General features: G+C 40.5%; 1 protein-coding gene across 5 annotated transcripts in view; it reads right to left on the bottom strand.

Annotated features, from left to right (window-relative positions):
- BLNK (B cell linker) overlaps positions 1 to 26,577 on the bottom strand; it is a 138,644-nt gene that overhangs the window by 18,963 nt on the left and 93,104 nt on the right. For 2 of the 5 annotated variants that reach the window (XM_074959101.1, XM_074959103.1), the window contains 12 exons: positions 21,373 to 21,438; positions 16,381 to 16,437; positions 13,233 to 13,282; positions 11,973 to 12,013; positions 10,241 to 10,397; positions 8,881 to 9,032; positions 8,270 to 8,348; positions 5,848 to 5,937; positions 2,317 to 2,342; positions 1,660 to 1,685; positions 1,261 to 1,359; positions 129 to 171 (listed from right to left, as the gene is read on the bottom strand). In XM_074959101.1, the coding sequence (XP_074815202.1) occupies positions 129 to 171; positions 1,261 to 1,359; positions 1,660 to 1,685; positions 2,317 to 2,342; positions 5,848 to 5,937; positions 8,270 to 8,348; positions 8,881 to 9,032; positions 10,241 to 10,397; positions 11,973 to 12,013; positions 13,233 to 13,282; positions 16,381 to 16,437; positions 21,373 to 21,438 (886 nt within the window). Of the gene's footprint in view, positions 1 to 128; positions 172 to 1,260; positions 1,360 to 1,659; positions 1,686 to 2,316; positions 2,343 to 5,847; positions 5,938 to 8,269; positions 8,349 to 8,880; positions 9,033 to 10,240; positions 10,398 to 11,972; positions 12,014 to 13,232; positions 13,283 to 16,380; positions 16,438 to 21,372; positions 21,439 to 26,353; positions 26,567 to 26,577 lie in introns of those variants that run through there. The other 3 variants (XM_074959102.1, XM_074959104.1, XM_074959105.1) reach the window with 3 other exon arrangements.

The raw sequence follows: 26,577 nt of genomic DNA on the forward strand, positions 1-26,577 counted from the left end.
AGAGTAATCCACAATTCTATACTGTCTCTCTAATATAGATAATAACAAATAGCAGTATATAATTCAGATACCAGCACTGCCCTTCACCATTTAAATGCATTCTTTTCTAATGGTGTTTAGCTACTCACTACTTTTTGCTGAGGATGGTTTCTGGGAAGAGGAAGAATATTTCTGGAAAACACACAACATGATTTAAATGGTAAATATTTTTCTGATTTCATTTAAAATTGCTGAGCCCAAAGGTGTAAGTTCTCTTAAGTTTTAAGATACATAGTATTCCCTAGTAAATAAGTTGTTAGTTATAACTATGTTCTGCTGCAGTTTGCTCCGGGTAAGGTTGCGCCTTAACATACAGCCCTGAGTTGGAGACTGGGTGGAGCCGTGCTATCCCAGGGGGAGGCCAGGTGCAGCTCTGCACCTTCACTCCCCATGCTCCCTCTTATGCACGGGGTGAGGGCAGCCTGCTTTTTCCCGGTTCACCCAACTTACTCTGTAGGGCATGTGTGGGGATGAGACCCTGTCTCCTTCTGGCCCCTCCACACTCCCTTACGGGCACTGTATGTTCCTGGGGACACATGGAAGGAACAGATTATAGCAAGAGCTAGCTTTGTTCCTATGCACCTGATCCATAGGTGGGGGTCATGTACTCATGGGTCCACCAGCCTTGCCCTACCCCTCAATCACACCCAACGTAAAAACTCCATATTTGCTTGGGCACAGAGACCCCTTGTGGAGCTTGGCTCTGGCATGCAGGGGGTTCTCACTTCCATCACTGGGTCCCAGAATTGTGTCCCCACTCCACTGGGTGGAATTTCATTTGTTCTACCACTGTCCTGAACCTCCATGCCTTGGTAAGGGGGAGGACAGGGCTGCCCCTCTATCTTGCTCTAACACTTCTTTTCAAAATGGGTATATGGGTTTGGTAATAAGCATCTTAACCTCGCCTACTCCTCAAATCATTTGTGTTGGCAGGAATCAGCTACTGCAATCTCCTGCTTCATGTTATGTTAAACAGCAAAAAATACATTAAGGAAGTATTACACCTCTGGCAAATCCATTAAAGCCAGGATACTGAGAGTTAATTGAGAAATTTCATTCTTAACTCACCCCCTCATGCCTAGGTAGTTCGTACATATGGCCTAATAATAATTCATTGGCTGAAGGCCATGCAATAGCTAGGCACGCTGAGGTGTGGTGAAGAATCTGCTTCCTCCAGTGTTTGCTCCATGCTTGAGGACACGAAAGCTGCTTTTAACTAACCTTGAAGTGTCTGGTTTAGAGGATTCTTTGGCTGAGTTGAGCAAGTGGGAACGTCCTCCTGTACTCTGAACAGGCTTGGGAGGAAGAGGTTTAGTGATCCTAATAAGACAACACAAGTGAAGTTAGAAACATTATACAAAAAATACTGAATTAAAAAGGCAAAAGTCTGTGTAATCCTAGACAACACAATGTATTTGAGTGTATGTATTGTGTGTTCTCATTCTGAAAGTTCATCAAGAAATATTACAATATTTTATTAATCCAGTACCTCTTCTATTGAGATACATAGGTATTAAATATATAGATATTTAGACAATGCTCACATGTTATCAAAGTATATTTCTTGACAAGGTATAAGAAACTTTTAATAATGTACAGAATTTCATGGTAATGAATTACCTGCTTGTTGGTGGTGATGGCTCTTCCTTTAAGAGAAAATGCACTGTTAATAACTTGGTCATATCTGTATTTAATAAAATTCATTTGTGCTAATATAGGATTTTAAGCTGCCTTTGTGATATCTTATTTATTGGAGCATGTATCTCCAACAAAACACTGACTATTGGGAATATGCGTAAAGATGGGGTAGCCAGAAAAGGACCACTGCTATATCAGTGTAACCCCAAGCATGCTACTAAGTTATATGTCATGTCAGTACTGGGAGGTGGGAAGAAAATTATCATGTCAAAACAGTTCATGTTTCCTTTGGTGGGACATCACTTCTAGAAAATGGTCCCTTAGGCCTATGCTTCTAAGGCTGGATCACATTAAGCAGAGCTGGAAGCCTTACCCCACCTAACCACTTGTAGTAAGTAGAACAAGTTTTCACTGCCATTTGGTGGAGGGAGATGGAGTTATGAAGTTACCAGGGGAATGGGGCACCATTCTCAGTGGCATAGATTTGTTCCAATTTTCTCTCTATTAAAGAGTTGATACAATGGTTTACTCTCTCATTTATTCTGAATGATTTTGCACCACAGGATACAGTGCTTTCAAGTTGCAGCATGCATGTATAGTGCAGGAAGTATGACCCATAAAATGTATGTAAGGTCTTACCTCTTCTTCAGGAACCTCATAGATGTCTGAACGGGAAAAAAAATATTCTGTAGTTAAAAAAGAGAATCACAGGTCTCTTTTGACAGAAATACAGTTTGGAATTTACATCAAAGTTCTGCTTTTAAAGAGAAAATAAGATTCTTCTGGGGAAAAGATAATTTTAGGACATGTGATTGCTCTCACTTAGGGACTGATTCTTCTTGTCTTATTCATAATAAACTGTGCCTTACTCCTTTTTAACTGTAAACTTACGATGAAAAGGACAAAAATCCATATACACAGTCAACAATTACAGGAATTACATTGCACCCAAATAACCTTTATTTTTGTACCATTCTTAGTGCAAAAGGCAAGAAAAGAACCTGAACTAGGAACAGTTTTTAATGTTATCACACTTGGATGACCTTTAAACCTTCCTCTAACCTTGGTGAAGAAGGGACCTAATGAACTGTAAACCACTGGTCTGAGTCCTTTATATGGCCACACTATTAGCTCTGAGCTCCTGCTCATTATTGCAGGGTTTTTACTTGCTCACAAAAATACCAACAGATTGTTAATCATGAATATTAAAAAAAAATTAAAATAATTAATGCCATAATCTAAATCCAGCTTCACCGAGTGTAGTGAAGCAAGGTTGTATTATATTTTAACTTTAGCAAAGTCAGAACTGTAATCTGGCAAGTACTCTAATACCCACTAGAGGGAGCTGTTTTATTTGTTTAAAATCCATCAAGAAAATTGTTGCTTAGAAACTGTGATTAACAGGAAATCACAACACTGAAAAGGGGTTTAAAGATGTCTGAAAAATTATGTGATACAACTGCAATCAGAGAGAACTTTTGTAACTATGGCTTGGAAGTTAAACAAATTCCTAATGAAAATGAATATGCGTAATGCTTGGTAAGAATTGTGTAACTAGTTTGTAAAGGTTACATTCTGGGCAATTAATGCCATGGCTAGGAAGCAATACAGCATACAACTGGCACTACTTAGCTAAAGAGGATTAAACACATGTTTGCAATTACAGAAGAAAATATCCCCCCATTTTTTTTTGCTTTTGTCCTTATTTTCTCTTTCCAAATAAACTTCCTTTTACAGTACGTGACAACAAGAGAAGCATATACAAAACTATCAGAATCCACATAATCTCAGTCAGACTGAGTCTGGATTCAATATTTTAAAAACTCATCTTGGCATCCTATACTGAAATGAGATAATTGATCAATGATTTATTGGTTCCGGTAAGTGTTTTTAGCTTATATTGATCCATTTGAAGTCTGACTTTTACTAAAGCAAAATAATAAAAAGTAGAAATGAATTCAAGACAAGTAGCTTAATCCAGTTTTATTCATTCTTAAAACAGATTTATAGTGCAGGGATCTATTTCAAACACAATATAGGGAACATGGCTGTTATAAACCAGAAATACCTGAAGGGGAACTTGCTTTTATTTTACAGACATGTGTGATAGGTTTATGTTTTGAACACATCAAGTGTAACGTAATATCTTGCAATAGAGGAGATGAGCAGATGGATCTTTGAAATAAAACACCCAGTAAATTGCTTTGGGCTAATGCTAGGTTTTTAATAGGACTTGGAGAATACAGAAAAACATTTACAGAATAGTACTTTTATTTGTAGCAATGAGACAGTCACAAGAGGTTTAGGTCAGAATTATCAGGTTCAGTGTGGAGAGGGAGGGAGGGAGTGTGTGTGTGTGTGTGTGTGTGTGTGTACACAAATAACCTGAAGTTCTTTAAGTCCCTTGCCAGCTTTGTGACCTATCCTCACTACATAATTACCTTGCTGTCAAAAGAGCTGTGTTTCTCCCTACATGGGCTTATTACCCCCTGTGATAGGTCTCCTTTCTTTTCATCATCAAGTCCTATTCAGCATTCTCCTCCTGATCAAGTGTTGTGCTAACTTACCATCAAGTGGGTTATTAGGCAACCTCTTCAACAGTTCTGGAGCAACATGACCCAGCAAGCCCTACATTGGGATGATTTGATCTCCTTGCTTTAAACTTAAAAACAAACAAACAAAAAACCCAACCATGCAACCACTCTGGAGTTTATGCACCAGAATGCCCCCTAGTATTGGAAAACCTCCGAGCATGTAGATGGGTGGTGCTTGTGGGAATGTAGGGAAGGATCTTGAATGCTCCAGAATTTCCTTTTAAATTACCAAGCAACAAGATCAGTGGGAATACCCAGGTAGGAAGGATTACTGGGTCTCATTCCACCTAAGCAGAATGCTATCTATGGATATGTCTACGCTGCCCACGTTACAGCATGGCCATGGCAGCGCTGTGATGTGGGCAGTGTAGTCACACTTTATCGCCAGGGAAGAGCTCTCCTGGCAATTAAAAAATAACCACCCTGAATGAGCAGTGGTAGCTTTATCGCCAGGAGCATTGCTGCCGGTGATAAAGCGCTGTACTGGCGCTTTTCAGTGCTAAAATTTTTGTTGCTCAGGGGCAGGGCCAGCCAGGATTTTTGCTGCCCCAAGCAAAAAAAATTTTTGGCTGCCCCAGCTTTTTTTTTTTCATGGCCGCCCCCCTGCCCCCAGCTCTGTCCCAACTCCGCCCCTTCCCAACCCCTTCCCCAAATCCCCGGCCCCACCTCCTCCTCCGGGCGTGCTGCATTCTCCCCCCCCCCATCGCTTCCTGTGGCTCCCCCCCCGCACTCCTCCCCACCCTGAACATGCCGCCGCTCCGCTTCTCCCCACTCCCTCTCAGGCGAGGGAGAGTCAGCATGTTCAGGGGAGCAGGCGGAGTGGAGGTGAGCGAGGGTGGTGGGTAGAGGAACCAATTCTGGCCCCTCCACTCCACCACTGCCGCCTCCCCCGATCGCGCCGCCACTCGGCTTCTCCTCCCTTCCTCCCAGGCTTGCCACGTGAAACAGCTGTTTTGCATGCGGCAAGCCTGGGAGGGAGGGGGGAGGAGCGGAGCGGTGGTGGCGCACTCAGGGGAGCAGGCGGAGGCGAGCTGGGGCGGCGGGGGCACATTTCTAGGGGCAGCGTGGCCAGCGCTGGAATGCCAATCCTAGAAATGTGCCGCCCGAAGCACCTGCTTGTTTTGCTGGTGCCTAGAGCCAGCCCTGCTCAGGGGGGTGTTTCTTCACACCCCTCAATGACTGAAGTTTTAGCGCTGAAAGTGGCAGTGTAGACACAGCCTGTCTGTTCACTGAAGATGAAAGTGAGGCATGAGGATGAACCTGCGGTGCATGGGCCACACTCCAAAGAATACCTGCCATTGGAAGGCGTAGCAGGCTTTCAGACTTCCTACTTTTATAGATAGGGAGCAAGATTATCCACCTGCACCAATTGCCACCAATTGGAGGAAACAAATGGCAAGTAGTTGGCTGTTTCCAGGGATAAGCAAAGGCCTGAGCTGGTTCAGCCATCCCTAATTATGTGCAACATAGTAACACTTTTTCCATCCAGAAATCATACTATTGCATTTCCAAACCCCATTGTCAAAACAGGGTGTCTACAAGATGATCCTTTTACACCAATATAAACTTCGCATACCTAGCATGAAGGGAGACACAGGAGCAGGAGAGGACTTGGTAGAGCTAGGAAGAACTGGCTTTGTTGGTTTGGTAGATCTGTTTACAGGAGCTTAAAACAAATAAAAAAAAGAGACAAACATACGAACGTCATGTCTATGAAATGAGAACAAATACAAAGAAGGTCTGAGGGCTAGTCAAGAGACCTTGAGAAATTCATCTGTGGCAGAAAAAGAGCCTCTGACTTGTGTGAGTAACCTTATTCTCAGTGCTTCCACCTTGCCATAAATATCCAAGATTGTCAACCGTGTGAAAGTGCAGAGTCACATACTGTTCAACTGACTTTTCACTGTAGCACAGCTAAGTAAACCCCCAGGTGCAATTGAGGTAAAAAATGAATCCCCACATTTGTTTGTTAAAAATCTGCCGGGACACCCCAGCATGTGGAGAATGTTAATGAAGCGGTACTCTTGGATGAGAAGAGAGGCATGCCAAACCAAGCCAAGATTCTCAGTTGTAGGGGTGCAGGACTGTGAAAGATCATGGAAAGAGAGGTAGGAGCCAAACATGGCAGTTGGGAAAGACAACCCTAACTTTTGCCCTTGGACTTTCCTAGCTACAGGACCCACACTGCCCCTCACTTGACTGCAGTCTCTTTAGTGCTTTCCCCACTTCATTATGAACTAGGGCTGTTGATTAATCACAGTTAACTCACGCAATTAATTCAAAAAATTAATTGTAATTCAAAAAATTAATCATGATTAATCGCAGTTTAAATCGCACTGTTCAGAGAATACCAACTGAAATTTATTAAATATTTTTGGATGTTTTTCTAAATTTTCAAATGTATCAATTTCAGTTACAACACAGAATACAAATTATCCAGTGCTCACTTTATATTATTATTTTTTATTACAAATATTTGCACTGTAAAAATGATAAAAGAAATAATATTTTTCACTGTACCTCATACAAGTACTGTAATGCAATCTCTTTATCATGAAAGTACAACTTACAAATGTAGATTTTGTTGTTGTTACATAACTGCACTCAAAAACAAAAAAAATGTAAAACTTTAGAGCCTACAAGTCCACGAAATCCTACTTCTTGTTCAGCCAATCGCTAAGAGAAACAAGTTTGTTTACATTTATGGGAAATAATGCTGCCCACTTCTTAATTAAAAGTGAGAACAGGCGTTTGCATGGCATTTTTGTAGCCAGCATTGCAAGAGATTTACGTGCCAGATATGCTAAACATTCATATACCCCTTCATGCTTTGGCCACCATTCCAGAGAACATGTTTCCGTGCTGATGGCACTCGTTAAAAAAAAAAAAAGCATTAATTAAATTTGTGACTGAACTCCTTGAGGCAGAATTGTATGTCTCCTGCTCTGTTTTACCCACCTTCTGCCATATATTTCATGTTATAGCAGTCTCGGATGATGACCCAGCACATGTTGTTCATTTTAAGAACACTTTCACTGCAGATTTGACAAAATTCAAAGATGGTACCAAGGTGACATTTATAAAGATAGCTACAGCACTCAACCCAAGGTTTAAGAATCTGAAGTGCCTTCCAAAATCTGAGGGGGACGAAGTATGGAGCATGCTTTCAGAAGTCTTAAAAGAGAAACACTCTGATGCGGAAACTACAGAACCCAAACCACCAAAAAAGAAAATCAATCTTCCGCTGGTAGCATCTGACTCAGATGATGAAAATGAACATGTGACAGTCCTCGCTGCTTTGGATCGTTGTCTAGCAGAATCCGTCATCAGCATGGACATGTCCTCTGGAATGGTAGTAATGCTGCCCTTAAAGCATCAAGAGACATACAAATCTTTAGCGCATCTGGCACCTAAATATCTTGTGCCACCAGCTACAACTGTGCCATGCAAACGCTTGGTCTAACTTTCAGGTGACATTGTAAACAAGAAGCAGGCAGCATTATCTCGTGCAAATGTAAACAAACTTGTTTGTCTGAGCCATTCGCTGAACAAGAAGTAGGACTGAGTGGACTTGTAGGCGCTAAAGTTTTACATTGGTTTATTTTTGAGTGCAGTTATTTTTTGTACATAATTCTACATTTGTAAGTTCAATGTTCATGATAAAGAGATTGCACTACAGTACTTGTAATGAGGAAATTGAAAAATACCATTCCTTTCTTTTTTTTTTTACAGTGTAAACATTTGTACTCAAAAATATAAAATGAGAACTGTACACTTTGTATTCTGTGTTGTAATTGAAATCAATAGATTTGAAAATGTGGAAAACATCCAAAAACATTTAAATAAATGGTATTCTATTATTATTTAACAGTGCAATTAATCACGATTAATTTTTTAATAGCTTGACAGCCCTACTATGAACCCTAGCAACAGACATCCAGTGGCACGGTGTTTACCCTAGAGTAAAATTATCGTGTGCTTAAAAGATTAAAACTCACGTTTTGTAGATGGTGAGGTACTGCCTTCCGTTGGTTCAATGTAGTTATCGTCATCATCTACAGGCACGATATAATCATCCTGAGAAAAATGCAGAGAAAAGCTACAAGCTAAGCGTGCATTATGTCAAATACACCACACGGCACAAGCCTGTTTTGGCAGGGATGGACAAGATGAACTAACGCCAATGATTGTCTCAGGCATCTAAACTCCCTCTGTGGCTGGATAAGGCTGGGCTTTTCCATGGACATTTCCCCTTCACCAAATAGCTCCAATTGTGGCACAGCTGATCGATCACTTACTGTCTCAGTACTCTGTAGCCCTGCCCCGGTGCTCAATATTTCTGTTCCTTCCCACCTGTCAGCAGTCTGTCTCTGGTGAACAGAGAATGCTAAGTGGGCTGAATGGCCCCACAGATTTACGATGTGGGTAAATGTCCACCAGAAACTAGTGTGAGACTATGCATTTATTTTTATGACCTACGTAATGATTTGAGCCACAGGAGTCAGATGTGAAAGGCTAGCATATTAAACACGTGCAGCATGTAGTTTGTGATACTTATGGGGGCATAATTCATCTGTACTGTAAAGACTTGTGTATCTGTGAACATTACCTCATCCTCATTGAACTCTTTGGTCTTGGGTGGCATTTTTGGTTTCAGAGCGGCAGATGATGATGGCAGAGATGGTTTAGATGGTTTCTTGGGTTTAATTAAAGACTGACTTGGCCTGCATGGTAGTGGCTCCTGATGGGAAGTGCGATTGTCTTTAAATGAAGGGGGAAATAACAAGTTTAGTACATAATTACTCACTAACTGCAATTGTTTTAATATCTATGCAAACTGAGCGTCTTTACTCTGCCTATAGCATAAGTCATATAGAATGTTCTGTGACTGGAGGTGACAAGAATCTATTATGTTCTATAGTCCTTAAGTACTGTGGCATATAAATTCCCATGCAGCAAGGTGGGTGAGACTGAAATAGATGATATGGCCAGCTTCTCTGGGGTACCACCAAAATACTTACAAAGAACTGGGTAATACAATTCCTCATTATTTGAAGTGTGTGCAAATAATGTGTTTATTACCTATCCAGCTACTTGTCTGGCACTGTAGTAGTCGAGTGCCTTCTATATGTCCAGTACCTGAGCCTCATATAATGAAACTGAAAGAGACGGGGGGAGAGGTGTGCAGTGAGGGGATGGTTATGTTGATATTCCTTTTCCCAATGTTCCAAATCTTGGTCCACCTGAAGTTAATATAAAAACTTCCAATGACTTCAATGGGACCAGTATTTGGCTCAGAATATAATGCTGAAGGGAAGAGAAGGGTTTGTTTGTTGGAGCAATATAAGCAGAGTCATCTCCTTCCAGTCCTGTTTTTAAGGCTACCTGCTTCCTACTCCCAATTGTTAAGGGCAGTATAGGCTTAGATCTCTGGGACTGTTATGGCCCCTGTTTTGCACTTGCTTGGCTAACAAGTTAGGGTACAAACAAGACAGAAAACGGGGGTCCTTTATTGTTTTGTTCCTCCTGCTTGACCTTAAATCAGCTAGGGAAGAACCAATCCCCAGATTAGGCTAACTGGGTGATTCCTGGGGCGTGCTCAGTGAAATTTCTCCCCAAGGTTCCCATGCATATTGTTTTATTACTCGGTTTATAAGTGCTCATCACAAAGCCTGTAGGCCTTCTACAAAATATACTAACAAAAACTTGGGAGACAGCTGCAATGCTGTGGGGGGTGTCACCCACCAGCAAATCCATGAATCCTTCCAGAAAGTAAGCACCCTGATAATTGGGGTCAGGAACAAACAGGCCCTCTTCCTTTTGAGGCTAACTCCTGAGAAAAGGACGGGCTTTACACCACATTAACACCATTTGAAATTCTTTTCTTGTTTTTCAGTTTGTTCATGGTGCCACTGGTATCAATAGCTGAGGGACTGACAGGCTTGTGTAACCAAAGATTTCATAGGTACCTGCATATTCTCCCCTTGAAAATGAAAATGATGAGGGAATCTTCTTTTTCTCTTGCTCGGTTGGAGGGGGCTCATAACTGTCATCACAGTTCTCTTCACTTGGGACCACATACATCTCTGAATCAGAGTGGGCATCTGGATTTTCATAATCGCTGTCCTAGAAACATACAGCTTCCCATTTCTTACTTTGTAAAACACTTGGAGTTTCATTCGTGGAAGTAACACTCAAACATCCCACCAGTTGCATTATTTGCTAACCTACAAAAACACTTGCTTGTCATATGACAGTTATGAACATGGTCAACTTCATTAGTGTTACTCTATTTCATCATAAAACATATTTAGAATATTTTTATTCTGGAGAGAAAGGATTTAACAAAGTGCTAACACCCTGATTTTCAGTACCCCATGCTTTCCTCTCATCACCACTGGAACACCACAGACCTCTCACTTCCTATTTCTGCCTTCTCTCTCCCATCTCCACAGGCCCTCTGCTAAGCTGGGACTGCATCCCCCGCACATCAGTGAGTCAACAGACTTCTGCTTCTCCACCAGCCCTGGGAGCCAGCCCCTTCCCAGTCTCAACCTCAGCTGATGATGTGACCTCTATCTCCCCGTTCTGGTTCCTGGTCTTCAGGGAGAGGTCAGGAACTAGCACCAGGAGGAAACAGCGTGCTTTAGGGAAGCAAGTTGTAGAATCAGGAGTGTTCGCCCTGTGGCAGGATGGGTCATGATTTGCTTCACTCTAAAGTCCTGAGGAGACCTTACCATCCTCTACCCTACCTGATAGGGCTTCGCCACCAAAGCCCAAGAAGATAGCCATTCACCAGGTGACATCTACCTGGGAATTAGCTAGTTTTCTAAGGGTTAATGAATAATCTTCACACTCTTTATGCAAGGAAAATCTGGGCATCTCAAACGTAAAAGAATTAGAGATTGTCCTGAGCTACAAAGTTTGGATCTGAACTTTCTTCAAATTTAGGCAAATTTAGGGGTGTTCAGACCTGGAATTCTGTAGAGGGTCCACCTCAAGTAGCATGGAATAAAGGAAAATGGAGAAATATTAAATATATTTGAAATGTCAGAAAATGGAGACCAAATCTTACAATAGAGGAGAGTGAATTTATATCGGTTGTATGGTCTCTGGGGGCAGGAACTATAGGTGAAATCCTGAACTTATTGAAATCAATGGGACTTTTGCCATTGTCTTCAATGGGGCAAGTTTTCACCCTGTGTTTTTTCTAGTGTTTGGAAAATGCCTAACACATTGTGGGTGCTACCAGTGTCGAAATAAGCGATGCCAAAAATAAGTCACTAACCACAAATTTGACAACACTGATGAATAAGTGAAATCTAAAAGTATCTGTAAATCTTCTAATTAAGAATAGGCCAGTGTTTTTTCAAAAGTGGCCACTAATTTTGGTTGCCCCGTTTTTTGGGTGCTCAAGATGAGACACCATAACCCTAAATTTGCAAGGTGCTAATCCTCTACAGCTATCATTAACAATGCTTCTGAATGATGGGCCCAGGTATTTCTAAGCTGGGTACCCAAAAATCGAGGCACCTAAATCAGTGGCTGTTTTTGAAAATTTTCAACCTCGTGAATATAGTAGGATTTTAATAGTAGAAATGTAAATTTGCCTGAAATTATCTGATTCAGAACTAAACTTTCATTATGTGTGGTCCTAATTGAAAGAGTAACTGCTTTATGACCCCAGGAAAATATACTTACAAAATCATCAGACCATTGTTCATCTTCATCCTCTGCATGTTCTAAACCAAACATTTGAGTTATTTAAGGGAATAGAATAGTGATCACAAACATTCATCTTAACTACTGATTGAATGGCTCTGTTGCATTCCAGGTTCTCTCTCTCTCTCTCTCTCTCTCTCTCTCTCACACACACACACACACACACACACACACACACACACACACACACACACACACACACACACACACACACACACACACACACACAATTCCTGAAAGTTTGTGCCAGAAACATTTGGTTTTGGCTGAACAGTGTTGGCAATTAGAATTCTGCTTTTGTTGCTTATTTGGTTTTAGAAATTAATTGAGAGTGCTCATGAAAGAGTCCCAGATGGATGCGCTGGACAACGCAGTCCTCTACTTATCCCCAGTCTGAATAGTAGCAATGCAAGCTTCCCCACACTGCCATGCCCGTGTCTCCCTTTTTTTAAAGGAAATGAAGAGAGAGGAAGAGCTCGTTCAGCCCTCTTGACAATTCAGTTCTTGGCCTCTCTGGTAAAGTTCCAAATTGGATGCCAATTAATTATGATAGTTTTAAGGATGTGGAAGCCTGTCCACTTGGAACTGGCTATGGAAGTCACTGAACGATTATTAGATTGACAACTTCCAGTCACTCCCCACCTAGTCTGCTGCTGTTTTACTTTATTTTCTCCTTAGCAAAACAATTCTTAACACTTCAAAACAAAGGTAAAACAAAATTGCAGGCAGTGAAGGTGTAAAATAAGCAAATATAGCTCCACTCACACTTGAAGATAATGTTTGATGCCATCATTATATTAGCACCAACATCAGATTCCATTATTGTGGGAAGGAGACCTATTTGCCCATAGTTTCTTTCTTTACTTTCACTTCACAAGCATCATAAGCCCTGAACTGGACTGGCTCTCCATCCAGCATGGCTGGATATGGAGCCTTCTCCCTGTTGGGAATGGCCTAGAGATGGATCCCATAGAGTAGGTGAAAGCTGCTTTGGAGAGTCAGCTAGCAGGGGCACTTGCTATCAACTACTTCTTACTATTTGTTCTTCCCATTGGGGCAGCTCTCCACAGTTTGCTGTCTATAGTTTTGCACTATAAGTTGCACTAGAAAGAACTGGACTATAAGTTATTGGTAATGGTTTAGGATTCACCTCACATAGAAGATAAATGTGAGCAAATATGCAGTTGTAACGCTCTTAGAAAAAATATACAGTTTAACGTTCCATTAAGCCATCCTTACCTGAAGCATAATCCCTTTGTGGTACACTTGGTGGGGGTTTATTTTTTAGCCTGTAAACAATAATTATTACATTTATGATCCAATAGGTAATAGTTGCAGGAAGGCAAGCATTAGCCAGACACACACAAAAAGCTGATGACAAAAGATATCTGCAACTAAGACACAGGTCATTGTTACAGATATTCCGCCAATTGCTGCAGGCAAATACTGGGAAAAGAGAGGTTTCAGAGTAACAGCCGTGTTAGTCTGTATTCGCAAAAAGAAAAGGAGTACTTGTGGCACCTTAGAGACTAACCAATTTATTTGAGCATGAGCTTTCGTGAGCTACAGCTCACTTTATCTCTGAAAAGAGAGTACTCTTTGGAAACAGCCAAGAATATAGACTGCAATCTGAGTTTTTTGTTAAGAATTTTTTTTTAAAGAAACACACATTTTGAGGAGCAGAAGCTATAGGCAGCATTATACATTATAGATATGTGCATATCTGTTTGAAGAAGTAAAGCTGATTGAGGTTCACAAAAATCCTAGTAAGAGGTTTATATGTGAGATGATAAAAGAGTACAGTACTCTCTGGTTCTAATTTACAACTTTAGATTTGCATTCACTTTAAATTCCAATTGAGGCTTAAAAGTTTTCCCAGGCTGTCTCTCAGCCAGATTCTGATCTCACTTACAATGATTTTGTACATGTATTGCTCCTGAAGTCAATGGGGTTACTGATTTATGCTGGTATCAGATCAGATCTGGGGTCTCAACCTTTGCATCTGTCACATGTATGAGGTATGCATGTTTGGTACAATAATGGAAGTACTAACACAGAAAGTCTCACACCAATTATTTTTCATAAGGGAATACAATTTGAATAGCTTTGGTTCTGTAATATTGAGTGAACCAAAAGATTATTTAGAGAAAGATTGAAACATTCTTCATAGGCTTCTCTTCATTTTCAACTGTGCTATGCTATACCTAGAATTTAAAATCATGCAGGTTCCTGTTTGTTTAATTGTAAGCCCTGGGAGAGCACCCCCAGGATCTTAGTGTAGTGATCTATTTATTATTCCATTAATGATCTGACATTACCTCATAAGAACAGAGACACATTTCTGTGAAGTTATTCAAGTCAGATCCAATGGTGCATCTGGGCTATTACATGCTTGAGTGGAAGTATCTGAAGCTAATAATGTTTTGCTTTTTGGATTAATATAAAGCATTAATACAATTTGCATTAAAATGCCCTTTTATAATAATTCTTAATATATGTAAGCAGAGTCAAAATGAGCTCTACCCAGACATCTGGTGGTGAGCTGTGAAAAAGGACTTCAGGAGCTGATCTCGTTTGCATGGGCACACCCACCCTGCCTAACATGATGGACTGCCTGCCCAAATGGTCACTTTGGCTGCTGTGGGATCCCCAGTCTCTTTGTTATTGGGGTAGGAGTAATAAAGAGTTGTTATCCTAGTTATGTGAATCAAGGACAGTAGAACTGTACTTGGCAGATCACTCGGCCATCGACCCGAGCAGCGGAGCATGTAAGGTGCCCCCCATACCTCCCTCCACTTCCACTCAGGCTGGGAGGTAAACTCTGCAGATGAACTTCTGAACTCTGGGGGCTGCACTGACCAAGGTCAGAAACTGTGCGTGTGGTGACTGTTGGGTTGCTGGACTTAAGACTCTGAGGGGAAAAGGACACTGCCAAACTTACTTGGGGGTGGGTCTTTTGCTCATGGTTTGTGTTATGAATCCTGTTTGTGGTGTTTCCCCAACATAATGGTGCATTGTTTCCTTCCTTTATTAAAAGGCTTTTGCTACACTCAGGCTCTGTGCTTTCTAGATGGGCAGTATTGCCTCTTAGAGGCGCCCAGGGGGGTGATATGTAATTGTCCCAGGTCACAGGGTGGGGGCTCGAGCCGGTTTTGCATTGTGTTATTGAAATGGAACCCCTAGATACTGAACCTGGCCCTTGTTGCTGCCAACTCTGATGGGCAGAAGGGTTACATATATAATCCAACAATTTTTCCTTAGCACTGATGAGACCGCACCCCGGGCCTGAGCCAGGGCCCAAAACAATGGAGAGACTTCCATTGACTCCAGTGGGCTTTCAATCAGGTCCTAAAAGAAGTGCTTCTGGGGATGTTGTTTGCAGAGCTGAGTGTATAATTCACCAGGAATAATGTCCACAGTGACTGTAACTTTTTCTTGTGCTCTTGAAGGTTTCTGAGCCATTGTGATTTCCTTCAATTTATTCTCTCATTTTTTCCCCAGTTTTGTTTTTTTAACAGTTTGCTGCAATAATTTGATACTCAATATTCAAGACTTGGACATGCTGCTTACTTGTGACTGTTCAGCTAAGACCCACAGCTAAATGTTGTTTCTGTTCCCTGATTGGGTCAGTGCATCTGACTGAATACCCAGATGTACAAATGTAAAGATTTGGTTTCTGCGAATGATTTCTACCATAGTTCGTGCCAGTGAAACTCTACTGCTCATATAGTTGTAGAAAGTACATGTATGCATGGTGAAGGCATGGCCAAAATAAATTCGTTACCAAGCTCAAGAAAATATCCACGGAACATTTTTCACAGAGGTTGCCCAGCTCTCTTGATTAGTAGTGTCACAGAAGAAGGTATAGGTAGTTCTTCCTTGCTGAATGGTTACTAGTGCCCAACAATATGAGTATAACTTACCCTGCAGGTAGTATGTTATTAACCATTCTTAACAGCATTATTCCTATATCTCATCCAGGTTAGCACAGGCATGTTAAAAAGGAGAAACCAGGGCCACTGCCAGGGGAAATGGCTGCTGCTTTGTCCCAAGTCTAGGTTTGATGGAGAGGCTGGCCCCAAATCCAGCAGGGTGCTCTGTGCTGGATTTGTGCCGAGGTGCACAAGGACACCAGAGACAAAGGAAAAGGGTGGAGAAGCCAATAAGGACCCTTCTGACGTAGAGGGATGTGTGGCCTGGTCCATATTGTAGGTGTTCGGATCATAAATTGGGAGGGCTTGCTTCAGTATTTTGACCAAGAATCTGTAAATCCTGGCTGTGGCCCTGGCAGAATATGTAAATATGTTACAACAAAAGCATGTGAAGCACAGAAGAGCTCTGTATCTGAGCCATCTATCATGCCTTGTGTGGTTCTGAAATAGCATACCGATCCCAAGTATTTTTCCCAGTTTTGCAAATTAAGGCCACTTGTTCATTTTGGAACCTAAATAGCAATAGAAAAGAAATGGTTTCTGTCACAGAAATGAAACAATTTATGGCCACATCTGTATTTGTTAGTCTCTTCAAATATGTTAGTTATTCTAAAATTCAAACACAAACCCACAGAAAAGATACTGCACCGTATTAATATTATTTAGTGAGTGTCAACACTGTGGAATCCTGGTCCCATTGACGTCAGTGGGAATTTTGCCATTGACTGGAATGAGGCCATGATTTCACCCACTATTTCTGCAATATGCAAACACGAATGACAAGATCCCTGTTTCTGGGAGCTTACTATCTAGTTACTGTACATGCTGATGAAATAATAAATATGTACATTTATAATACTTTTACTCTTTAGGGCTGCTTTTTGTAAGCAATGGCAAATGGCATGATCCTGCTCCTGTTGAAGTTAATAGCAAAACTCCAAATGACTTCAGTAGAAGAGGATCAAGTCCTATCTAAGTGCATGTTGTTCAAGGGAGAGATTATAGTTGTTTTTCAGCATATCTTTTATCTGCAAAATAGGCAATTACATCAGAAGTGATTCCAAAAGAAATCATGGTGGTAACAATTTCAATCACTTTGAAAGTGCTCTATATTCTGTTCTGTATTTAAGTTAAATTTGATAGACTTGTGAGTTAATCCTTCTGGAAAAGTCCTATAGACCTGAATAGGAATTTACAGAAATTACTCAACTCTAAAATATACAGGCTGAAATCCTGACCACCCTGAAGTCAGTGGCAAAGCTCCCATTGACTGCAGTGGGGCCAGGCTTTCACCCATAAGTTTATTAGAGAATGAGATATCCTTTGTGGAGGTTTGTGAAACATCCTACAGAATTCCATTGCTGGGATATAATTTTCAATTCTACAAGACTCATCCAAAATAAAAATAAATCCAAACAGGTTTTTGAGAATATTTACAGCTGTTTAAAAATAACATAACACATCTTTCTGCATCATTAGCTTCAATAAGTAATCAGCTGGTATTTGAGGCATTTCATTTAATATGAGACCAGCACTACTTTAGTAGCTTTGCACACCATACACTAGATAGCAGCTAGCAGGCAGTTAAGTGAATGAATGACTTCAATTTTTAAAAGTACCATGGTCTGAATCTTTCTCTCTGCAATGTGCTGAGCACTCTGAGGCTAATGCAGCAAAGCCCTTTGGCATGTGCCTAACTTTAGGCATAGGAATACTCCCACTGACATCAGAGGTACTACTCAGTTACTTGAAGTTGAAGAGGTGTGTAAGTCTTTGCGGGATTGTGGACAGGGTGTTTAATGAACTGCAGGACTGAACTCTGAGCCTTGTCCTGATGCTGTGTTCCTAGAAAACTTGTTTTTAGAGATTCCACCACTTGTGCTGGAGACTGGCACTCACTCCTCTATACCCGGCATTTCAGCCCACCTCTCCCAGCTTTTAAGAAATAGCTGAACAATTTTTGTTTTCAAAAATGTTCTTTAATTTTACTATTGTTGGCCCTTTCATACAGGATGTGTCCTTTTCTTCTGGTCCATTTTTGCTAACAGGGTGTTTTTTTACTAAATTGCTTTCTTTAGCTGATGTTATGTTTTTACTGTATTTATTGTTGTGCAGTGCCCTGGGTGCACTACATAAATACAACTATTATTAAAAAATAAATGCATTGAACCTGTCAAAACTTTGTCAAAACTCTGAACTAGTGCCGTTAAACTGATTGATAACAAACTGATCCCAAATTGGAATCTCATGATAGAGTGGAATGTTTTGTTGCTGCTTTGGAAGAGTCGGGTGATAAAGAAACTCTTTAAAATATTTATGAAGCTGCCCAGGAGTGTTATTAATGTTCTTAATATGGTTTTACATATTTTCTTTGAACAAAACAGTGGTACTGTAATGTTTATGGCTACACGGTATAATACTTTTGACTTTAATGGACTGTCCCATTTATTAACAAAAGGCCTTGAGCATCAATAATAAGAAATCTGAAACACATTACCTTGGTACATAAATGGAAACACAAGTTTCCTTTTGGTTCAGCTAAGATACATGTATGATTATACTGTTTCTGTTTTGTTACCTCTTTCTCCATGTGCTTCAGTTTGTTTCCTTGACTAGTTTGCAATATTATATACTCAGTGCATAGTGTGTAAAATACCACAGTTCCAGCTGCCATCTTCAGGATTGTATGAAAACAGGGGGCACAGTAAGTGCTACAGAGTTATGGAGCAGGAGAGACCTGAAGTCTATGGATGTTTTGCTTGTGTGAGGCATGCAGGATCTCAGGTGCTGTGTCATCTCAGTAGCTGACCATGGCGGCACAAACGTCATCTCAAGGAATGGACAGATTCTGGTTACAGGCAGCCTCTTTATTTCACTTACTGCTGCTGGCTTTGTCAATGAAGTGTCACTGATGTCCCCAGGAAATTTTGGAAAAACTTTTTTGATGTAGAGACAGTTCATTTGATACTTCATCTAAGGCTTGATCCTGCAATGTGCTGAGTGTCCTGAGCTCCTACACCCTGCCTCAGCAAGCCACTTAAGCATCCGCAAATCTTTAAGGGTGAAATTTTGACTTTGTTGAAGTCAATGGGAGTTTTGCTATTGAATCCCATGGGGCCAGGATTTACCCAATAGTATGCAACTAGTCCCTTGCTGAATAGGATTTGCCCAATAGTATGCACAGTCCACAGAAAGAATCATAAGGTTGGAAGGGACTGCAACGATATAGTCTAAAAACATAATGATACATTAACTCATTGCCACCAGGTTCTGTCTCTGAATCTTGGAATCTTCTATTCCTACTATTATTGCTAACTTCTGCAATTTTATCATCTAATGATATTTGGTGTTTTTCTTGAAGCCCTAGCTCCATGTAAATATGAGAATCTCAGCTTTAAAACCCCCCAATAAGTTTATAGCCCTCAGGGTTTCAGAGAAAAGCATGAAAATGTGATCCCAGTGCAGCACAAAGGCAAATAAAAAGGCAATTTAAAAATATATTATTTTAAAGCACTCACATGATTGTTGGAAGCTAGACTTGTGATTTTGAATATTTGTTGCTGGCAATACTTCCCTACTCCCTGAGAAATAGAATTCCACCCCCCCTTTAGGAAGCTGCTTATTTCATATTTTCCTGGTTACTACTGAGCTCTATGCTGGGTTCACCCTTTAATAGAATCCTTCTCCAGCCTGCTTTTCTGGTAGCTGGCTCTTTAAATCTGGGAGCATTGAGAGCTGCAGCCCTATAATGGCCATTTTGTATCTATCTGATTCAGGCTGCACCTCGCACCCTTCCAGCTTGTAAGTACATTTAGATCCTATTATTTTGCCCCTTCTTCTTATTCTTAAAGAGAGGGCACATCCTCAAAGCCATACTGTTAAAAACCAGATTTCATCTCCAGGTGAAAGCAACTATGGTAAAATGATTTGTCTCTGTAAATTATAACTCTGAGATCCTTCTCTCATTTTTGTTATGTGCTTTCATCTTTGAGACATTTGCTGCTGACCCACTGTGATGTTAAGTCTAACTGCTCTAATTCTGCTACTGTGATATTATTCTTTATAAAAGCTAAGGTTTTGATTCTACTCCATGAGGGCAGACTCCTCATTATAGTTTCATGCAGGTCCAGAGCTCTGCAGTTTGTACATACACCATGTTAGAACCCCCCAAAAGGCAAAGTATGTTTCAGTTACTGAAGGCTCTACCCAACTGACAAAAGAAGTGCCAGTCAAAGGTAAGACTGACATTTAGCCCTTCACTTGTGCTGTTGTGCCTGTGTGTAGGCAATGAAGAGGTATAGATCCTATGTAACATCTGAATATGAGATTTTCTGCAAGCTGCAGCAATTCTTAATTACAACAGGCTGAGTGTAGGAAAAAGTGTAATGGTTAGCTTTGAATTTCCCTGCTTCATTCTCATGTGTATCACCAGGTCACAGCGAGGGAGAGCTTTATCACAAAACTGAGTCCATTTCCCCCACAAGGAGAGGACGCTCCCTACTTAGCAGATACTAAAATAATACTTTCCAATCTCGAATGTATCCATCATGGTTGCTGTTACTTCAGCACAGTGTTCTGTGTGCTTATATGTTTCCATTGTGTGTGAGAGCTGCATCGATAGACTATATTGAATTATTCTGTGTGTTGTTGTCCTATCATTGCAAATGCTTCCTGAAAACCTGGTAAATAACTTTTTTTAAAAGTTCATTTAATATATCTTGTGTACGTCTTTCTTACACCTATAGTAAATGATTCATGGATTATCAATGAGATTGTCACATACATATGTTAATCCCATGTGAAAGATATGTTGTATTAAAAATTAGTGTGCATGCTTAATAGCTATTGTGCTAAAAGATGAGTCTGACTTTGGAAATAAAGGATGTCTTATTAATATAACCACCCATGAAGAAACACTGGGATTTATCTACACGTACATTGTGATTATTTAATGATAATCATTCTGCAATTTACTGCTGGACTAAGAATTTTAGGTTAGGGTTTTAGTGTTATGGGTTTCTTTTAGAACTTCTTAATATGTACGGAATGTTCAGGATTGAGTTTTGAATATTATGGCTGATTAGTTGCATGAAGGTAGGAGTTCAAATTAAAATTAAATTGTAGGGGGTAGCCTGAACATAGGCCTAAAGAGAAAGGGGACACACAAACATTGCCTGGGAGAATCAACCTCAATGATACATTATATGTAGATATTGTTTAAACTGATCCACCAGCAGCTTATACTATAGAATAATTTGGGGCCTGATTCTGCAGCCGCTTCCATTGATATTAATGACAATCCTGCATGTGGAGCAGCTCTGGAATAAAGCTGTTATTAACATATGTCTATCCAGAAACATGCACTCCTACCCTCAACGTGGTCATACAACATGCTAGATATTCTGAGCTTTAAACAAGGTGCGATTATATCAACATCTATAACTTACTTTTTGAACTTGCTCATTATTCCAGTTTCATTTTTCTTGATATCATGTACCATCTTTTGAAGCTGCCTGTAAGAAATTGAACAAAACATCATGAAAATCGTATTGTGTGGCTGATAAGGCTATTTTTTTTAAACTATTACAATTATTTTCCTTTCAGTGTAATTGACACATCAAAAAGAGTTTGTTCACTATTAAGTATTTCACTTGCTACAGTCACTTGTACATATGCAATATTTTTCTGCCTTTCAACAGAACCCTTTGGCATGCTCTGCATTTGGGGAAAGAAAGATTATCCTTCTAGAGCCCAAAGTTTGGTGACGTTTAAACAGTATTCTAAGTCCAATCAAATGGCTGAAGCAGAAAAGCAATCAAGATGTATCACTGACTAAAGTGAAAAACTTGAATCCGTTATGCAATGTTTTCAGAAAATGGATTGACAGTTCTCTATATGTATGGTGGGAAATGCTCTCTGGTTTCTAATCTATATGGATCATCTAGATCAGTGCTTCTCAATTTCCTCCATATTACAGTCCCCATGTTACAGCAGAAAAACAATTTTTTTTCCAACCCTGCCTCCTGTCCCATGTAACAGTCCCCTTGTCTAGTCATGACTAGAGCTGGGCAAATAATTGATTTTTTTTCTGTTTACAAGCAGTCTCTCTTCCCCACCCCATTATTTTTATTTGACACAAATTGAATCAGAAAATTCCTGACAAATTTTGGCAAATCAATAAAGTCCAATTCAGGTTAAAAAAAATTGTTCAACCTGAAACATTTTGTTTCTGAGCATTTTGAAAGGACTAGAATCACAAAATGGATACAGAAGTTGGTGAGGATCCCCCTTATTTAGCTCAGTGGTTAGGGCACTCATCCAGGATGTGGGATGCCTGGTTTAAATTCCCCCCTCTGTCTGATATGGAGCAGGAATCTGAACTTGGGTCTTCCACCTCCAAATAGAGTACCCTAACCACAGGGCGAGAGGGTATTCTAAGGCAGGTCTCTCTTCTTTTGAAGCTGTTCCATTTTGTATAAAATACTTGAATAGTCATTGGAGCAGGGACTTTAACTGGGTGACTCCCACCCAGAAGAGTGCGATAACCACCAGGCTACAGAGCCATTTTCACACTCTCTCTCTCTCTGACCCAAGTTCACATCACTGCTCTGTCAGGCAGAGGGGGGATCTGGACCTGAATCCCCCACATACTAGTTGAATGTCCAACTACTGGCTAAAAGATATAAATGGGGACCACCACCACCTCTTTCTCCTCCAGCTATTTTGTGAATGGTGCCAGTCAAGAAAAAAAAAAATTGCCAAAACTATTTGTAAAAAGAAAAGGAGTACTTGTGGCACCTTAGAGACTAACCAATTTATTTGAGCATAAGCTTTCGTGAGCTACAGCTCACTTCATCGGATGCTGTAGCTCACGAAAGCTTATGCTCAAATAAATTGGTTAGTCTCTAAGGTGCCACAAGTACTCCTTTTCTTTTTGCGAATACAGACTAACACGGCTGCTACTCTGAAAACTATTTGTGAAATTCATGTCAAATGTTTTGGATTGACCAAAACTGCATTTTTGGAGAATAAAAGATTTGTCCAAAAATCTTCACACTACTCTAGTCATGACTGTTACGTTGAGAGCCCATGATCTCTAGACTATAGTTACATGATCTGATATATTTAGGGCTAAAGCCTATTTATCTGAATGTCAGTTAGTGCCATTGACTTCAGGAGGAATACTCCTGTGAGTAAGGTAATTTGAGTATCAGTTAAATGAAATAAAGCTGAGTTCTTAACAAAAAAAGAAAATGATTTAGGCACCCAAGGTGACTCCAATGACACAGAGTAACCTCTTTGTAAACATACTCATAAAGAATAATTAAAATTGTAATAGGGAGAGCACAGCCTAATACAAACTTCTACAGAGAGACCATTTTATTTAGTTTTCATTGTCTTCTCCTCAGGATACTCCAAGAGAAAAGTTGAACTATACTAGATAAAATCTTCAAATCAAATCATGACCAACAGGAAGAATAAATGTGATTTTAAAAAATGGTCTGTCTGAAAGCCTGCCTACAATCATTAGAAGTTATCAACTCATTCCATATTTTATTTTCACTTTGTTTTATTTCCAAAGGAGGAGAAGTCCATTAGGAAGTTGTTGGAGGGTTTGTTTACATATATCAGTAAAATCCTCAAGCTACATCTGTATGGTTTTAGAATTTTAATAATCTGAAAGTCTTAATCTGCACAGAAGTATTGAAAGGGCAGAGGAATAGGTGAGACTTGCCAAAACAAAACACAACTTCCAGCTTCACTATCCTCAGTAATTTTAGGTGTCTCTTTAAATTAATTAAAATCATTTTCAAAGAAAATTGGAATTAATTGAGAATCAATAAAACCAATTTGTAAAACATGTAATTTGCCTAGCAGGTGTGTAATTATGTATGTATGGACCTGAAATCAATGGCTCACGCCCAGGTGTGTAATTAGCATGTGTATCGTGTAGTGGTTAGAACATAGGACTTAGATTTATTGAGTTTTCTTCCAAGCTCTACCACTGATTAGAACGACTTCCTTAAATGAGTGACAGCTAATTTTTCTGTGCTTTCCTTTCCTTATCTGTGAAATGAGAACACTCCTACTTAAGGTACTTGTTTAACAGGAGTGTTCAGAGGCTTAATTGAATAATATTGTTTAAGCACTTTGGGATTCTTGGGTGGAAAGCACTATAAAAGAGCAAGTTTTATTTGTATATTAACCAGGCTCTCTTGATAACTAAACAGAGACCCTAAACTTCTTTCCATTGAAGTCAACAGGAACTGTTAGGTGTTCAGCACTTTGGAAATTAGGCAGTGTGTTTAGGTACTTTAAATATGGCCGTAGGTGGCTAATGTAGGCATATATTCCACCATCCGTCTGAGACAGGATAGTGGTTTAGATGGACTTGAGGTCTGATCCAGCATGGCAATTCCTATGTTCCTAAATCTTTGCCTTAATTTTTATTCTTTCTTCTGTTTAGAATGAACTTGGCACAAAAAGCAGGAGTGTGCTAATGAAATTTGCTGATGATGCAAAGTTGGGAGGCATCATCAATACAGAGGAGGATCGGAATATTGTACAGGAAGATCTGGATGACCTTAAACACTGGAATGCCAGTAAGGGATGAAATTCACTAGCACAAAGTGCAAGATCATGCACTTAGGTCTAATAAGAATTTCTTCTACAAGCTGGGGTCTCATCAGTTGGAAGTGACAGAGGAGGAGAGGGACCTGGGTCTGTGGGTTGCTTACAGGTCAACTGTGAGCCACCACCAGCGTGATGAGGCTGTAAAAAAGACATCCATGTATCACAGTTGCATCAGGCAAGGCATTTCCAGTAGAGACAGAAGTATTAATGCCATTGTACAAGGCACTGGTAAAACCTCATTTGGAATACTGTGTACAATTGTCGTCACTCAGCTTCAAGAAAGATTAATTCAAATGAACAGGTGTTGAGAAGAACTACTAGGTAGGATGATCAGGGGAATGGACGGCCTATCTTATGAGAGGAGACTGGAATAGCTTTGCTTGTTTAGCCTAGCAAAAAGAAGGGTGAAAGGGATATGGTTGCTTTCTATAAATACACCAGGGAGGGTGAGGAGCTATTTAAACTAACGGACAATGTTGGTGCCAGAACAAATAAACTGGCCAGGAACAAATTCAGGCTGGTAATTAGAAGATTTCTAACCATCAGAGGAGTGAGGTTCTGAAACCGCTTCCCAATAGGAATTGTGGGGGCAAACAACGTAAATTAGTTTTAGGAAAGAGCTGGACAAACTTATGAGTGCAACTTGTGATGATAGGGGGTAAGGCTCAGCAGCCCCCGGGCTCATTTCTGGTTTATGTTTTATGTTCCCAAAAGCTCATGCTTGAGGGTTTCAGCTGGTCACCTGGTGGGATCAGAAAGGGATTTTTTTACTCTCCCCTCTCCCCCTGTGTATTCCGATGTGGTCTGAGCGTGTGTGTGTATTTGCGTGTTTTGTCTCCTTCTTTTGACGTACCAGAGATGGCTATTACTGGTGACGGGAGACTGGACAGGGTGCTTTGAAGTGTCACTGAGCATCCTCTCTCTCAGGTGCTTGCCTGGCTAGTACTTGCTCACATGCTTAGGGTCTAACTGATCGTCATATGTGGGGCTGGGAAGGAATTCTCCTCCAAGTCAGCTTGGCAGTGACTTTGGGTTTTTCTTGCCTTCCTCTGGATCATGTGGGAGCAGGTCACTTGACAGGATTATTTGGGTATATCTCACTTAATAATTTCCCTGCCATTGCTGGAGACCTCAGGCACTAATGCACCTTGGTCCCTTTTATTCTTTACCAATGGCACACAACATTCTAGTATCCTCTGGGCTGTAATACTTTGGTTTAATTTCAGGTGCTGGGTTGGTGCGTAGGTGCTGGGTGGTGTTGATGGCCTGTGATATACAGGAGGTCAGACTAAATCATCTGGTGGTCCCTTCCTGCCTTAAGCTAAATGATTCTCGATGAACACTGAATCCCTTTGTTCAGCTCTGATTGGAGCAATGTTATTTAGAACCAGGCTTACCAAAAAAAAAAAAAAAAAAGAGAAACCAGTGGCAGGGCTTCTGTGCATGTCAATGTAACTTTTTACATCTGGAAATGTTTGTGAGAATTATGTAGCTGATTTGGGATTCAATCAAAAGCCCACTGACTTCAGTACACATTGGATCAGACACTCTGAGTATGGTGGTTCTTCATCTATGAGCTTCTTTTGCAAAGCTTTTGGATTTCTGCCAAAGAGATGGTTTACATCCCACAAGCTAGGGGGGAGGGGAGGGGAGGGAAGGGAATACTCCTCAAAGATTCTTCATAGATTGATCCCTTTGTCTCCATTCCCCATTTTGTGCCTTATTTCACAGTGCCTCATGTGCTTGGGGCAGCTACCCAATTAATCTGTCCAAAGGATAGCCCAGATCACATACCCTGGCATAGTGGCAGGACTGATTCTGTACTTCTTATAATCTTCCTGATAAATGGATATTCTTGAGTTTCTCCAGTGAGAACTATCGTGCATCTTTCGATTGTAGGCATCTTGAAGGCAGAGGCTTTGTATTTCCACTGTACTCCACTCTGGTTCCACATCCCACTGGGGATATCAGTTGGTGGCTCCTCCATGGAGACATAAGCACAGGTGTGTACCTGGCAT

This window comes from Natator depressus, chromosome 7, assembly GCF_965152275.1.
Source record: "Natator depressus isolate rNatDep1 chromosome 7, rNatDep2.hap1, whole genome shotgun sequence".
Lineage (NCBI taxonomy): Eukaryota > Metazoa > Chordata > Testudines > Cheloniidae > Natator > Natator depressus.